The sequence below is a fragment of the Pteropus vampyrus genome, unplaced genomic scaffold (genome assembly GCF_000151845.1).
Source record: "Pteropus vampyrus isolate Shadow unplaced genomic scaffold, Pvam_2.0 Scaffold157, whole genome shotgun sequence".
Taxonomy (NCBI): Eukaryota; Metazoa; Chordata; class Mammalia; order Chiroptera; family Pteropodidae; genus Pteropus; species Pteropus vampyrus.
In genome coordinates, this window is record NW_011888938.1 from 1,169,153 (window position 1) to 1,185,122 (window position 15,970).

At 64.2% G+C, this 15,970-nt stretch overlaps 2 protein-coding genes across 7 annotated transcripts in view; one reads left to right on the forward strand and one right to left on the reverse strand.

The window, feature by feature from the left end:
- The first annotated feature begins 860 nt into the window (after positions 1–860).
- LOC105298576 (72 kDa inositol polyphosphate 5-phosphatase) lies at positions 861–10,267 on the forward strand. 6 transcript variants are annotated; one of them, XM_011369925.2, is made up of 11 exons: positions 861–942; positions 1,824–2,855; positions 4,062–4,185; positions 5,552–5,649; positions 6,409–6,533; positions 6,686–6,805; positions 7,101–7,208; positions 7,842–8,003; positions 8,100–8,215; positions 8,637–8,773; positions 9,198–10,267. In XM_011369925.2, exons 2-11 carry the CDS (start codon positions 2,020–2,022, stop codon positions 9,328–9,330), a joined length of 1,959 nt encoding a protein of 652 aa, XP_011368227.1. In that variant the 5' UTR covers positions 861–942; positions 1,824–2,019; the 3' UTR covers positions 9,331–10,267. The 6 variants fall into 6 exon arrangements, with proteins under 6 accessions (XP_011368227.1, XP_011368228.1, XP_023392203.1 ...); XM_011369926.2 differs by lacking the exon at positions 861–942 and adding an exon at positions 964–1,083 and having other exon boundaries at positions 9,245–10,267; XM_023536435.1 differs by lacking the exon at positions 861–942 and adding an exon at positions 964–1,083 and having other exon boundaries at positions 8,637–8,731.
- Positions 10,268–10,482: 215 nt separating this feature from the next.
- Positions 10,483–15,970, reverse strand: part of PMPCA (peptidase, mitochondrial processing alpha subunit) — a 10,813-nt gene continuing 5,325 nt past the window's right edge. Inside the window, exons 6-11 of the mRNA XM_011369927.2 lie at positions 15,708–15,863; positions 15,514–15,632; positions 15,329–15,419; positions 15,157–15,219; positions 13,658–13,802; positions 10,483–12,850 (exon numbers count right to left, since the gene is read on the reverse strand). Coding sequence (XP_011368229.2) covers positions 12,681–12,850; positions 13,658–13,802; positions 15,157–15,219; positions 15,329–15,419; positions 15,514–15,632; positions 15,708–15,863 — 744 coding nt within the window. The 3' untranslated portion in view covers positions 10,483–12,680. The remainder of the gene's footprint in view (positions 12,851–13,657; positions 13,803–15,156; positions 15,220–15,328; positions 15,420–15,513; positions 15,633–15,707; positions 15,864–15,970) is intronic.

The window sequence follows — 15,970 nt, forward strand, 5'->3', positions numbered from 1 at the left end:
AGCGGAGGTAGCACAGGCCCTGCCCACTCCCAGCTCACTGGATCTTGGGGGACAGACCCACAGAATGTGTTCCAGGGTGTTTCACACTTGTGTGACTGGACCCACTTGTTCGTGTCACTTCGAGGAAGGCCGGGTCTCGTTAGGGCGTCTCTTGTGTCCCAGGGTCAGTGCTCCTGTGGTTCCTGGGGCGTGAGCCCCTCGGGGTGCCCTCGGCTTCCTCCAGCCCACCCCAGCCCATTGTTCTGTGTGGACTGCCAGCGACTTTTGATTCAAGAAGTTCCCTCCAAGGTGGGAGCTGCTATTTTTCCTAAACGCAAATTGTTAAATAAAATATTTTGCGCCCTTGAGCGCTCTCGCCTCTTGTCTGCGTTTGTCGATTGAAAGAAGTGAGGCTCCCAAGGCAGGTCAAGGTCAGGCGGTCTCACCCTTGGGTCAGGGTCAAGGTCAGGTGGCCACACACACACACACACACCCCGGTCAGGGTCAAGGTCAGGCATCCTCATCCCTCGCGGTTGGGCGCACAGAGGTGGGGCCCTGCGAAGCGGCTGCACATCACCCGCTCTCGGAGGCTCAGGGAGGCGGCGCCCTCCAGGGCTGGTGGATGGGTTCGCTGAGTCCCATCCGGCTGCCTGGGTGAAGTGGGCAAGATAGGCGCAGGGGAGCCCTGTGTTTTAGGGATCCATCTGTAGAAGTCCAGACTGGGCACATCTGCAGAGACGACAGGATACGGGCTGCGGCGGACGCAGAGGGGAGCGAGCCGCAAGGGGCGTGGATTCTGGGGCACCTAGCACCCGCCTTCCGCACCCTTGGCCTCGCGTTGCCCGGCTCGGTCCTCCGGCCGCTAGGGGTCGCTGCGGGCGCCAGGATCCGGCCGCCCTGCCCGCCGGTTGCTGGGCGCCGCCGCCGGGGCCCGCACGGCTGGGGAGCGGGCAGTGCCGAGAGGTGGAGGCATTTTTCCGGGGAGGGGCGGGGGCGCGGGGTTGGGGCGCGGAGTGACCCCAAGGTGGGTTCAGGGGCCCTCAGAGCAGGGTGACCCCGGGCGGGGTTCCAGGCGTGGGTCGGATTGCGGGAGTCCGGCACGCGGTGAGCCGGGGCAAGGGATTAAGGCGGGGTGCCTCTGGGCGGGGACGTGTGGGTCTGGCGCAGGGTGACCCTGGGGCGCGGGTCGGGTCGGGGCGATCCCGGGCGGGGGTGCGGGGATCCTAGGGAGGGTTCGGGGCTCGGGGACTCCAGGGCGAGTTCGGGGATCCAGGGCGGGACGACCCCTGAGCGCGAGGCGACCCGTGGGCGGGGTTCGGGGCGCGGGGATCCTGGGGCGGGGTCGGCACGGGGTGACGCTGGGCGCAGTCTCGCCCCCCACCACCCGCGGCTGCGCGGCGGTCGTTGCCCCGGGATATCCGCGGCCGCCGGGCCTGATCGCAGGCCCCGAGTCGGGGCCTTTGGCAGCCGCGCCGTAGACCTGCCCGGTATCTGGCCCTCGGGCCGAGGTCTGCGGGCCGGCGATGGTGGGCGCGCGGGTGAGCGAGGTGCGCCTGTGAGGGAGGGCGGGCCGGACGCCGCAGAGGCGGCGCGGTGACCCGGCTGTCTCAGGGCGTCCCCTTGGGGGCGGGAGTCCTCCCTGGGTCATGCTCCAGCGCCCCGTCGGGAGGGTGGCTTCTCTCTTGGATCAGGAGTCTTCACGCCCCCCACTAAGACGAGGCATCAGACCATATGTAAATGCTTGCTCTTGCTGGGCTGCTGCTGGCCGGTCCACTCTGTCGCCCAGCGCCATAGCTGTCCTTCGGGGACGTTCACTTCGTGGAAATAACAGCCGTCTCCCTTAGGTCTCTGTGGGGGACTCCAGGACGCCAGGGCCTCCAGCCATGCAGCAGCAGAAGCACCCCAGGCCTGACCGGGAGCCCCTGTGGGTTCTCTCCTCTGTGTCTGGCTGGGGACATCTGACCGTGCACCCCTGACATTGGGTGTCGCTGGCAGCCGCCAGGGAGCCGTGTCCCAGTGGGCTGGGCTGGGCCCTGGACTATGCCGTCCAAGTCGGCCTGCCCGGGCCGCCCGGAGGCAGCAGCGCAGCAACCCAGCTCCCCCGGAGGCTTGACACTCGGGGGGCAGCCCCTGAACATGGACAAAGACCTCGCCCTCCGTCCAGGGTCCGCGCCCACCAACACCTGTCCTGGCCTCGAGAAGAGCCCGGGGGTCCCTCTGAACATCCCAGCAAAAATCAGTGGTGAAGGCCCACAGGCTCAAGCAGAACCCTTCACTCCAAAGCCACCGGCCAGGCCCAAGCTGGAGCGGGCACTGTCCCTGGACGAGAAGGGCTGGAGGAGGCGGCGTCTTCAAACCAGTCACGAGGACCTGGAAGCCCGCAGTGGCGCCAGCCCCTCGGGGGGGTCCTTGCCGGACCAGACCCCTGGGCCCCCTGTGCACACTTGCTCCCTGCCCGGCCTGAGCACTTCCTTGCAGGAGATCCCCATGACCCGCAGGGCCCCGGGGTGTGCCCGCGGGAGCCCCACCTCCTGGGGCAACTGTATCTCCGGAATGGTCAGCAGCTCCCCGGACCTCCTGCCCCGGAGCGGAGCCTCGGCTGGGGGCCCCCCCAGGCTGGCCGACGTGCTTCCCTCACGCCCGCCGCCCGCCATCGACTGGAACACCACCTCTGACTCCCTGCGGACGACACACAGGGTGGACGCGGATCACGCCGACTACAAGCTCCGCCTGCAGACCAGACTGTTCGGGGCCCACAGTGGCCTGGGCCCCGGACGACCCCCGAGCCCCCTGGCCTGTGACGACTGTTCCCTGCGCTCTGCCAAGTCCTCCTTCAGCCTCCTGGCGCCCATCCGCGCCAAGGACGTCCGGAGCAGGTAGAGCCTCCTGGGGGCGGGTGACATTGTGACCTTGACTTTAGGGCTCAGGAGCAAGCTCCACAGGACCGCGTGACGGTGTTCTCCTGAGGTGGAGGCTAACGTAGCTTTCGGCAGTCACCTTCTCCTGGCCCCGCCACGGAGGGGCGCCCCTTCCAGAATCTGTCCTCTGGGGGTGCCTGGGGACAGGTGGTGTGGCTGCGAGGCGTCCTCCGCACACAGCGGTAGCTCATTCATCCATCCTGCCCTGTGCGGCCTGCCTTGCCGGGGCGTGCGGGCCCCCGCGCTGGACCCCCGAGCTGTGCTTCTACCTGGCCGCGTTCTGAGGCCACGTGTCTGGGTGGCCCCGGTGGGCGCCCGCGGAGCGCGGAGGCGAGGGGGATGCGCTGTGCACACGCCTGCCCCGTAGCCGGGGGCGGGGGCCCTCAGGGACCACGGCCGAGCCACGTGGGGGAGAGTTCTCGGGGCGCACTCACGGCGCAGAGGGGACAGCAGCCGCATGCGTGGCACGTCAGTGGCTGGACAGTGGTAGGCACCACTGTCCCTGTCTGTCGCTTCCGGCAGGGCCCCCCGTTTCTGGTGTTCTGAGACTGTCTGCTGGGCACCCCACCAGTGTGACCTCCTGCTCTGCCCCGAGCCCATGGGCAGGGATGGCTCATGTCGCGGGGGCTTGGTTTCCGGGGCTCGTGGGGCTCTCATAATCCACAGTGACGTTTGTGTAGCTTGCAGAGAACCGGGGTGCTGCCCATCTTACCTTCTGCTCATGGCTCCCAAACGCTGCTGCCTCATAGCTCCCAAGGCCACAGCCACCAAGTCACTAGACTGGGGCCCCAGAGACTTCTGAGCTGCCTGTCCAGACCTGCAGCCTCTTCTCCTAGGCCTGGGCTGGTCCTAGGGGCCGGGCCTTGGGTCCCTTTGAAGTGCCCAGTCTGAACCTCAGAAAACTGTCCTGTCCCCGCCCCTCCTCCCACAGTCCCGTCCCCTGTCCCCACCTCTCCCACAGTCCTGTCCCCTGTCCCCACCTCTCTCACAGTCCTGTCGGGCTCCTGCTTCTCTCCACCTGGCACGTGCCACGCAGCCTTCCAGGGCTGGGTGGCTTGTCTGAAGCACACACTGGGCCGGGCCCTGACTTGGGCCGGAGAGGCACACCCCTGCGGCTGGCCCGTCCCTGGGTTTATCCCCTCAGACCCTGACTCCTCCCCACAGGAGCTACCTGGAGGGGAGCCTCCTGGCAAGCGGGGCGCTGATGGGTGCGGACGAGCTGGCCCGGTACTTCCCAGACCGGAGCGTGGCCCTCTTCGTGGCCACCTGGAACATGCAGGGCCAGAAGGTGAGGGGGGCCCCCTTGGGAAGAGGCCGGGGTTCCCGTCAGTCATTTCCAGGGCCCCCGAGTGGCATGCACGGCCCGCCTGGCCCCACCCAGTCCCTGGGGCCCCCAGAGGCCTCCTGCCGGAACCCCCCACTCCCGCTGTCAGGGCCCAGCCACAAAATGTTCTGTTCCTCAGACGCTTGATGGTTTGGAGCAATTTCGGGCCAATAGTGAATTCGAGAGGAAGGCACAGTGCTTCCCCGCGCCCCCCGCAGCCTCCCCACCTGGACACCCCCACAGCTGGTGAAGCGTTAGTGGCTCACCATCACCCAGAGCCCCTTGTTCACCTGGGGGTCACTCCCATAGGTCCCTGGGACCTGACGAACGCATGCGTGGCACGTCAGTGGCTGGACAGTGGCAGGCACCACTGTCCCTGTCTGTCTCCCACCAGCTAGGGATCCACCCCGTGGTCCCCCTGCCCTTGCCTGGGGTCCTGCCTCTGAGCTGGGGGTGCCCAGGGAATCTGTTGAGACAAGCAGGAAACCACAGGCATGAGGGCTGCTTTGTGTCCCGAGCGCCACAATGACCCAGAGCTGACTTCTGGGCATTTGCTTCTGCGGAAGCCCATTGGCCGCTGTCCCCGCCGGCCACTGCCCCCGCCGGCCACTGCCCCCGCCGGCTCTCTCCAGCTAACCCCGTGCCTCCCTGGGACCCCTTCACACAGCGAGCTCTGTCCCGAGGTCAGCGGTCTGTGTTGCCCCGCATGTGGGTGCCTGGGTTCGCGGGGGCTGGACGTGGGCTTCCTCTGGCCGGAGGCAGCCCTGACCCTGTCACCGCAAGCACCAAGGTCTGTAGAGGATGGAAGGACCGTCCCTTCTTGTGGCTGCGTCCCAGTGGACGTTCAGGAGACAGGCACTGGGGAGCAACAGGCAGGGCCGCCACGGGACGGGGTGTGGCCGATGTGACCGGAAGCCCCACAGAACAGTGACCCGAACGAGATGGGAGCAAATGTCTCTTGAGTGGGAGGAGGCAGCAGGTCCCCAGGCTGGCGGCTCTGCTGTTCCTAGTTAGGAAGCCACCCTGCCCATCCCTGGGCCCAGCCCGCGTCCTGAGCCTGGAGGCCTTGGTGGTGGGTGGCATTGCAGCCGCTGGGTGCAGGAGTGAAGGGCGTAGGGCGCTCACCTCCCTGAGTGACCCGCAGCACCCCAGCTGCATGCAGCGGGCGTCCCCACCCGAGTACGCATGTGGGGTGCACACGCAGGGTGGACCGTCAGGCTTGGGGGCCGCGTTGGCCACATGCAGCCGGTCTGGGCGAAGACAGACTGGGACGCAGAGAGGCCCCCGAGTCGCGGGCCCCCTGGCCCTGCTAGGTTCTGCTCTCCTGCAGGAGCCCCCTTCAAACCTGGATGAGCTCCTGCTGCCGGCCGAGGCCGACTACGCCCAGGACCTGTACGTTGTCGGGGTCCAGGAGGGCTGCTCTGACAGGTAGGCCCGTGCCTCCTCAAGACCCCCCACCCCACCCCCGTGTGGGTCAGCACCCTGGCCGCGGCCAAGCCCTGGCTGAACACACGAACCGCTTTCTTCTCAAATGTGACTCGGAGAATGTAAAATAAGTGAGATTTAGTTTCTAGTGAATAAATAGCTGCTCTAAGAGATCACAGACGCGGCAAAGAGCAGCTCGGCCGCCGGGGCCCCTGCAGCCCAACCCCCAGAGTGTCGCTGGCCGCCCCGGGGGCCGTGGGGCCACCGCCAGCGTGTACTAGCTGTAGCAGCATGCCTGCGGTGCTGTCGAGGTTCACCTGTCCCTGCTCCTCACATGGCAGGTGGCCAGTCCAGAGCAGACGCTCGGGGAATGGGCTCTGCTCCCCAGGGAACCTGGCCTCCACAGGGTGGCCTCACTCCTGCCCGGCCTGGGACTTCTTCCTGGGCCTCTGCCAGGCGGGCCAGGAGCTCCCACTGGGGCCTCAGCGGGGGCTGGACCCAGCCCCACATCACTGGAGGGTTTTGAGACAGCAGGGAACATGGGCCTTTGACGTCACTGGGGAGGGGTGCGGGAGGCCCCAACCTCTGGCCCAACACACCATCGCCCTGTGTTGCTCACCCGCCATTCTCCTTGCAAGACAAGGAAGTCTGATGTGGGGTCCCTCCCGGCGGCTCCTCAAGGGGCTGTCTGGCCCGGGGTCCGGGGCGCAGAGCTGGGGTGCCCCAGTCCCCTCCCCAGGCAGCCTCCACTTCCTCCTGCAGGCGGGAGTGGGAGACGCGCCTGCAGGAGACGCTGGGCCCCCACTACGTCATGCTGTGCTCGGCAGCCCACGGGGCGCTGCACATGTCCGTGCTCATCCGCCGGGACCTCGTCTGGTTCTGCTCAGGTGAGCGGCCTGGTCTGCGCTGCCCACCGGCCACGCCTCTGTGGGGGGACACGCGTGTGCGCGCAGAGCACGGGCACTGCCTGGGGGCCGCGGTGGGCGCGGACGGCCGGGGCGTCTGCCCACGTCAGCCCTCTGCGTCCTGCCCCACTCAGAGGTGGAGAGCTCCACGGTGACCACACGCATCGTGTCCCAAATCAAGACCAAGGGGGCCCTGGGCATCAGCTTCACCTTCTTTGGCACCTCCTTCCTCTTCATCACGTCCCACTTCACCTGTAAGTCACCTGCCCCTGAATCCCACCGCCCCCTCCCCGTCCAGTGGGAGAGACCGGCCTTACGGGGCTGACAGGAGGGCGGGGTGCTGGGTCTCAGCTTGGCCTTGCAGCCTGTGACAGTGGTCTTCGTCCCACTGGGCCGAAAGCAGGTCCGTCCAGGGAGAGGCGCGCTGGACCGGGCTGCTGCGGGGAGGGGTCTCCACCCGGCTGGCCCCCAGCGTCCGCCCTGAGTATTAGCTGCTGGCACAGCTGTCCTGCGTGAGGCACAGTGCAGCCCGCCACTCTGTCCTTGCAGCTGGAGACGGGAAGGTCGGCGACAGGCTGCTGGACTACAGCAAGACCGTCCAAGGCCTCGCCCTGCCCAAGAACGTGCCAGACACCTGCCCGTACCGCTCTGACCCAGGTGAGCGGACCTCGCAGGAGAGGCGGCACCTCTGCCTCGTCCCCTGCAAGCTGAGCGGGGACAGACTGTTTAGAGGTTTGAGAACTGAGGTCAAGAAAGAAAGTGCCTGGAATAAAGTCACCGTGAGACGGGGCGTGGCACCTGCCTCCTAAGTGGTGACTGCGTCAGCCTGTTTAGTGGCTGGGCAGACGGACGCCCGAGAGGCCCAGAGGCTTCTGCCCACATCGTCACGATGTCGCTGGCTGGGCTCTGCCTGGTCCTCGCCGCCCGCTGCCCGCTGTGCTCTGTCTGCGAGCTGTGCCGGGACGACCTGAGTGTTGGTGGCGGGCGCAGGTGGGGCGTGTGGCAGCCCTGAGCGTGAGGGCCACTGTGTGCGGCCGACGGGTCACGTGGTTTCTGGATTGTCTGTCACTGTGAAATGAAACAAAACCACACTCGAATGTCAACCGGGGAACTACTGCAGCACGCACCCCGGCACCCTGAGGCCCCAGCCACCGGGTGGCTGCGACCTTCTCGGAGGCGTCCTTGCCCCATTGTGGCTATATGTGGCAGGGGACACAGACTGGCCCTCGTCACTGAGGCCGTAGCTCGAGGGACAGGCGGGACTCACGCGCGTTCTGGCTTGTGCCCCAGCGGACGTCACCACGCGCTTTGACGGGGTGTTCTGGTTCGGAGACTTCAACTTCCGCCTGGGCGCTGGGCGCGTGGCCGTGGAGGCCATTCTGAGGCAGGACCCGGGCGCCAGCGTGCCGGCCCTGCTGCAGCTCGACCAGCTCACCCGGGAGATGAAGAAAGGTGAGGCGGGGCGGGGAAGGCCCGGGGGGCGGGTTCCGGGGGGGCGCAGCCTGGGCCCCGCGCTGGCCGGTCTGAGGCGGCCTGCGCCCGCTCCAGGGTCCGTCTTCAGGGGCTTCCAGGAGCCGGACATCCACTTCCTCCCGTCATACAAGTTCGACGTTGGGAAGGACGTGTACGACACCACGTCCAAGCAGCGGACGCCATCGTACACGGTGAGTGGGGCGGTGCTGCGGGCTGGACGGGGGTGACCGCCCCTGAGTGCCCTCCTGGGGGCGGCCCGGGTGCCGCCGCCCGTGCTCGGAGGCCTGGCCCATGCGTCCAGGCGCTGGTTTTACTGGAGCCGGTCGCTCTGTCGGCCAGTGCGCAGGGTGGCAGCCTCCAGGCTGGCGGTGGACAGGCCAGTGGACGCGGGTGCCGGTTAGAACCTGGCGCCTCCGCCTATGCCCACGGGGCTGGGGGTGCCAGTGCGGCCTGAGGGCAGTGAGGGGGAGGCCTCAGCACCCAGCTGGACGCCCGGCAGGGACGTGGGTGTGGGCGACGCTCTGGGAACGGCCGGCATGGGGCCGCCGAGCCGCAGGGCCAGGCGAGGTCGAGCGCACAGCAAACTGGGCTGCCTCTGCGGTCTTCCCGCAGGACCGGGTCGTGTACAGAAGCCGCCACAAGGGCGACATCTGCCCACTCAAGTACTCTTCCTGTCCCGGGATCAGGACGTCTGACCACCGCCCCGTGTACGGCCTGTTCCGGGTGAAAGTGAGGCCGGGGAGAGACAAGTCAGTATCCGCCCGGCCTCTTCTCTTCGTGCGGGCGGCCGGGCTCGGGGCCGGGGCCGGGCCCTGCCCACTCCGGGGGTGGGCGCCCGCTTTGGATCTGGGTGCCTGCCGTCGTCCCCTTGCGTCCTGACAGCCCCTGGCAGGAGCAGGGGCCCGGCAGCCCTACGTAGGGATTGCTGCCACGGCTGGATCTGAAGTGGGTGTCACTTGGGCGACATTCCAGAGAGTGGGGACCTGGCCAGGCCCCTGCACACGCCCTCCGGTGATGTCAGCAGAGCCTGCCTGGCCCAGGCTCTCAGTTCCGCTCTCGCCGGCAGCTCTGGGGGCGGGACGGCCAGGCCAGGCGGGCAGAGGGCCGGGGCCTGGGCGCCCCCTTGTGGCCGGCCCCACCCTTCCTCGGTCCTGACCTTTCTCTCCTCCGCAGCATTCCACTAGCTGCCGGCAAGTTTGACCGCGAATTGTACCTAATAGGCATTAAAAGACGGATTTCCAAAGAGATGCAGAGACAGCGAGCACTGAAGACCCAGCACTCCAGCGCCGTCTGCACCGTTTCTTAAGTTTGCCAAAGGACTGTCTCCTGCCGCCGGGCGTATCCGACCGAAAACCCCGAAAAAGACAGGAGCTGGTGGGTGGGGCACCGATGAACCAGCCGCTCCTGCTGTCCTGGCAAGACCCGGGCAGGAGGCTGGCACTGCGGGGGGCATGCCACCCCATCGCTGGACAGGAGCCAGTCCACGTACAGACGCGTCACCCGTGTCCCTGCAGACACCTGGCTTCCCTCAGCGCAGACAGAGCTTGGGCCCCGGCGCTGGCCGCACCACACCTGTCACTGTCACTCGGCAGCAGACGTGAGCAGCTGCCTGTGCTGACTCTCCCGACTCCATGTTTGCACACCCACGGCCACGCCATTGTCCAGATCACCTCCCAGCACCCCTTCCTCACCTGAGCACAGGTGGCCCAGTACTGGGGAGGCTGCTCGGTGGGGTGACCTGGGGTCCCAGATCCCATGGCAAGCAGAAGGACCACGCTGAGTTGTTCACAGGGCCAAAGCCAGACAATGTCCAGGGAGTGACCGTGGGTCCCCGCCGCTGGGCCAGAGCGAGGGTGAGGCCGACGCCTCAGGGCTGCATCCTGGCCATAAGGAGCTGGACTTGCCCCCCACCGCCACCTCCCTCTCCTCTGGCTTTGCTGATGGCAGACCATTTGCTCGTGTAACATTGGCCATGAATGGCACTAATGTAAGCAGTGCATCTCTGGCCTGAGCAACTGCTGGAAGCTTAGACTGTCACCACACAGCCACCTAGGCTGGCGCTCCACCACGTCTGGGATTTTTTTCAAAGGGCTTAGAGCCCATTATTGCTCTGTCTCCCCCCAGCTCTAGGAAAATTCATAGGCTTTGAATGTGGAACAAGCTAGGGGCATTCAACCTAATCTCTTAGATTATTTATTTTCCATATTTATATTTTTAAATAAATGCACATATTGAACCTTAAACCCTTGCTGGCCAAAGATTGAGTCCTAGAAACGATCTGTACGCATGCCTTGTTCTCACAATGTCCTTGTAGGAAAGGCAGGTTTGCTCTGCCAAGACAATCCCGCTGTGTCACCCCTGCTGGGTTTGCTCCATGCCATGTCCACCCCATCCACGCCATCCACACCCCGCCCACAGCCCAAGGTGTTAGCTAAAAAGCAAATACTTCAACTGGGAGTGAATCCAACTAAGTCTATACAACTTTTATTAGCATAGGCTCCCTAAATGAGAAATACAAATTTTAAAGTAGCACACACACAACCTTTGCTGCAGATGGGAGAAACTCCATTCCCGAGGAGGCACCTGTCCCTCTAAGCTCACAGTTATCCAGGGGGTCTCTGCCTCAAGTTTGGCTGGAATGAACGTGCTGCTGAGTTTCAAATCAACCCAAAATCTTGTGAAGACTTTGTGGTCACGGGGCTTAAAGTGCGATTCTATGGCCTCTTCCTGGGCATCTTCTCAGACCCAAACCATGGAAAAGGGACTTGAACTGGGACTCTGAGGAGTGACTTTGGCCCAAGCCCAGGCTTAACATCCAGAGACATCACTACATTCATCCAAGTTCATGGGTCAGTTACGCAATTCATTTCATACCAGCCTTTAAGTTGTAGGTGGGTGAGATTTGGAAAGCTAGTTTAAAATTCAAAGTAACACAAACGAAGTGGCCAGTCTCTGGAAAGTCAGCGTCCCAGGACGTGTGGAACACGACTGCGCGTAGGGCAGTTCTGGAGTCCAGCTCTCACCCTCAGACACCGCTGTGTCCTGCCTCCAGGGCTTGCGAGGCCTGCCCCAGGCATTGGGGTGCCAGCCAGCCTGCCCTCAGGAAGCACGGTGCTAACGGGCAGCCGGATGAGGAGGTGGCGGGGTGCACGGAGTGCTACAGGCTGTGATGGGCTCGGGGCTGGGAGGGTGGCTGGGGGAGCAGTGAGGGATCAGCGGGGTGTTGTCCGGGCAGGGTGAGGACGGAACAGGAGAGCCCCGTGCCCTGAAGGGGGAAGGGAGGTGGCCAGCACTAGCGTCCAAAACAGACGGCTGTCGCCTTCAGCAGTTCTAGGATGTTCACAAAGCTGCCGGGTCGTCTGAAGTCCACCTCCGACTGTGCAGGAGCTGGGAGAGGACACCGACCCCACTCCACGAGCCGCTCCTGTCCCAGCGCACTGAACGGCAGCCACGCGCGCCCCGCAGTGTGCTGGTGGAGGGGCGTCTGCAGCAGCAGGAATGCGCCCTCAGACTCCCTGCTGCCGGACGTGGCTCGTCACCCCAGCCCCCGCCTGTGGACGGGCCGCGCCAGGTACGCACAGCAGTGCAGGCCCGCGCCGAGTGCAGGGCAGCCCCCGTGCCAGTGGGTGCGGGAACGGGGTTGAAGGACAGGCCCCGGCAAAATGGGAACCAGGGACGCGGGCGCCCGTTCGGCTTCCCCAAAACAGCTTCCCCGCCCACCTCAGCGGCTGGCTCCTGAGGGCTTCAGAAAAGGTGACGCGCAGCCTGACAGCTGTGGCCAGGAAGCTGCCCTCTGCCCCAGGAGGCCCCGGGTCCTGAGGGCGTAATTTTGAGAGCCACGAATCTATCCCATCACCAGAGTCAGGGGACCTCACGCTCCTGCAACATCCACACACCCGCAGAACCTACGGCTCCCGAGATCTTCCCCCCAGTCACGTGACCACGACTGCCAATTCCAGGAGCCCCCTCACTCCGTGCTCTTGACACTTCCCTGAAGAGGCTTTGCAATGCTGGGTGAAACTGAATGAGCTCAGGGCGGGTCACAGCCACCCCATGCCTCCTTTTTAGGGAAGCTGCTGGCCAGGGTGGACCTTTAACCATCTCGTCCTGAACCGAGCAGGAAGGACAGTGGCCACCGCTTCATCATCGGTGTCAGCAGACTGCCCAGAGCACCACCATGCTCCGAAGCAGACCACCTGCCCCGAACTCGCCCTGGCACCATCAGGGTGCTTAGTGACCATCCCCGGAGGCGGCAGCTCAGTATGGGTGGCACAGGACTCTCAAGAAGCCGAACAGGCTCTGACAGCCCACCGAGTGGCCTCAGTGGCAAGTCTGGTGTTGACCCACCGAGTACTAGACAAGTGACCTCGCAGCGACCCCGCCTGCTGAACTTCAAGAGACGCATGGGCGCCAACCCCATTCGCCATGGCAGCTGCTCCGAACCTGTCTGCCCTCCGCCGCATCTCGGGCTGGCGTGGAGAGTAAGTATTTATTCCAGTGGCTGGCACATTAGATTCGGGAGGGACGGAGCTGTGCTCTGGGTACATTAAACGTGCTTGCTCGGTTAGAAGCTGTCCAGTGTGCTCCTTTTATGAGTCTGCGCTAAATTCGCATCCAGAGGAACGCGTGGAACACGGTCCGCAGCTCCGGCCGGCGCTACCGGAAGAGCCGGTAGGTCTTGGGCAGGCGCCCGTCCCTGCTTGACAGTGCCGCCTGGATGTGCTCATACGTGGGCAGGTCAGCCAGGTCGCCCAGGGCAGCGACCGCCGGCTTCCTGCGCAGCATCTTGGAAGCGACCCTCTTGATGTCTTCCGGCTTCACGTTGCCTGCCAGAGAGCAGAGAACAGTGACACACCTGACACCCACGCGGAGTTCACGTCCCTGCGTCGTGCTGTGTAGAATAACCGGCCACCGCCACCCCAGCCGGGGAGGAGGTGCTGAGGACTCTAGAGGGTCCAGGCGCAGCGTGTGTGGACTGCACGGTCGTCAGGACGAAGGCCCAGCAAACGTCCACGTAAGTGAGAAATAAAACGCTCCTCGCCTGGCGGGTTATCTGTGGGATGGGCGAACAGAACCTGCAGGGCCGTGCGGACAGCAGGGGGCGCGGGAAGGAGGAGCGAGGGCTGCACACATGGCTCGGCCCTCCGAAGACAGCACCTGGGACCCGGGAGACGGGACTGAGCAGAACCCACAGCCCGGGCCACACGCCAAGCAGCAGGTTTACTGTGCTGTGAGGATGAGGCTTGAGACTGGGCACTGTCGTACGGGGGCGTCTGAGGCGCCTCCCCAAGGGAGGACAAGGGCCCGTGCCTGGGTGGGGCAAGAGCCGTCCCTGCAGCACTCCCAGCCCAGGACACACCAACTACGCAACTGTCAGCTTCACGCAGGTGACAAGCTGTGACGGCAGTGGTGCTGACCCTCTGGGCTGCAGACCCTTTGAGAATCTGACAAAACAAAGATAAACCTGTCCCCATGAGAGTCACGACAAACAGAACCTGGCATACGACAGAAGGGAGTGCCAGGCCCTCCTGACGGTCACCTGTGGGAGGCCATGAGAACCTGGGCCGGCATCGGCCACAGAGCCGCAAAGGGCCCTGGAGCTACTGCCCCACGTGCACGCGGCGAGAACTCACGGATGAGCGCGCACAGCTCGTGCGGCAGCTTCCGGGAATGGGTCGCCAGCACCTGCCTCCCCACATCCTCGAAGATCACAGGCCGGGACTCCAGGTTCATCATCAGCATGGACATCAGCTGCGTCTTGGCTCGCTCCAGCTCCACCTGAGGGTGACAGCCAAGCCGCCTGGTTCGTCGCCCAGCGGGCTCCCATCAGCAAGGAGCTCAGCCACCTCAGCCAGCAGGGCTTGCAGGAGTGTGCCCCGGCCTGGGGGCGCCGAGGGAGCACGCCTGCCACACCCCGCCTGCCCTGCTGGGTCGGAGTCCAGACTATGCTTGACAAGACCATCACCACGCCTGAAATGAGGACGAAACAGGTTTCCCTTGGGCTCTTGCTCACTGTTTAAGAAGCTGACCACACAGCACGTAAAGGGTGAAATGTCAAACGCCAAACTCCAAAGCTGACCACGCATCGAAATCACAAGGGAAATGAACCGCACGCGGACCCTGGTGCAACTGGTCCCTGCTCCCTAGGGGACACCGAGGGAGCGGCCATTTCCCAGCTCTGCACCGAGAGCCTCTCCGACCATGTGTGACATTTAAAACTGAGTGCAGCAGTCGGTTCGCAAAGTCCAGCCTGAAATTCAAGGGCACAGAAAGGAGCTGATGAGAAAAGCCAGATTCTCAAAGGGTCTGAATCTGGGAGCTACCAGACCTTGCAGAACAAATACTGGCCGAACTGGCTGTTAAAATTCCACGTCGTTTTTTAAGTATGATAATTCCTAGTTTACATCGGGCCTTTTCTAATTCTGCAGCTTCAGCAAACACTAAACGTTGACCTCAAACTGATCTCACGTTAGAGAAAGCTTTATCCCGCAGGGCGCTAGCAGACCCACAAGTGTTCATTTGTAAGTGTGTTTTTATTATTAAAATGACACCTTTTCTGATTAAAAAGGTAACATGTGATTACTGCAAAAAACGTGAGACGTACAGAAAACGTGGCCTGAAGGTGAAGTGCAGGCGCCAGCCCACAGGCACACGGCCTCGCCTGCCGCTGCTTCTGGCACTGTGCGTGCGTGCGTGTGTGCGCGCGCGCGGAAAACCTGCAATCTGTACCAGCTCTGCTTTCAGAAGCAGCAGAGCTTCTAAACACGCAAGATATCAAAAAATGAGCTAAAAAAATGAGGGAAAAACTGAGATTAAAACAAAACGAAGGCAGAAAAAAGCCAGAAAGCACTGAGTGCGGCTCGTTCCCTGAGGGGAGGCCGGAGAGGACGCGGACGTCTCTGCTTTTCCTTTCAGTAAAGCTGGAAAAGCATGCGAGGCAGCCCGAGGACGTGTGGGGCCAGTCAGGCGCCAGCCGACCAGGAGGAGGGCTCCCCATGGGGAGACGCCCAGCACAGGCCTGGGGCACCCTCGGGCGGGGACTGCTCTGGCTGGGACGCTGGCACTGGGGGCGCAGAGAACAGCCCGCCCAGCACTGTGGGGCCATGGGGCAATGGCGCCTGGCCGCGCTTACCACATCCACGGTCCCGCCCATCAAGATGAACTCCTTCGTGATGATCTCCACCATTTCCCGGACCTGCAGGGGGAGCGCCGAGAGTGTGATGCTTACCCAGCCCCACGGGGAGACACCTGCTCCGAAACAGCGGCTCCACCCCCGAGATGCGGCCCGACCGCAATGCGCTCACCTGTCGGGGGTCGGCGCTGGCGTGGATGCACAGCAGGCCCGTGTCCTCGTAGCTGTGGTGGTAGGCAGTTGCGTTGTACATCCAGTGGTGCCTGTGGGGACACAGAGAAAGGGACACTGGAATGTGCCATCACGGTGTGACGCGCCCTCCGCTGGGCGGTGGCCCTGGGGCTGCATGCCACACACCTGTTCAGCACGTTGAGGTAGAGCCTGGTGAACATGCCCTTGCCAGGCCCGCCGGCCGAGAAGGAGCCACCGCCGCCCATCATCATGTTCAGCACGGCGAAGGGGATAAAGTCCGCCTCCTGCAGGGAGGTGGGGCAGAGATCAGCCGAGGGCACGCGCCCGGCCTCGGGTGCGCGCACCTGGCGAGGACTTACCAGGAAGGAGCAGCTCTCCAGCCCGATCATGATGTGTGTGAGCTCGGGGAAGGCGGTAGGGCCCAGGCTGACGTTGGACATGTCTCTCTCCAGCTGTAACGAGGGAGAAACAGGCCTCGCAGACGCTCTACGAAACCCCGCACACACAGAAGGGCCCTAACAGGCCCTCGGCTCAGCGGGTGACACGTGCATGCTCTGAGGCCAGGACGTGCACTGAGATAAAGCCACGACCACACAGATCACCCTAGCACCTTTGAGACAGA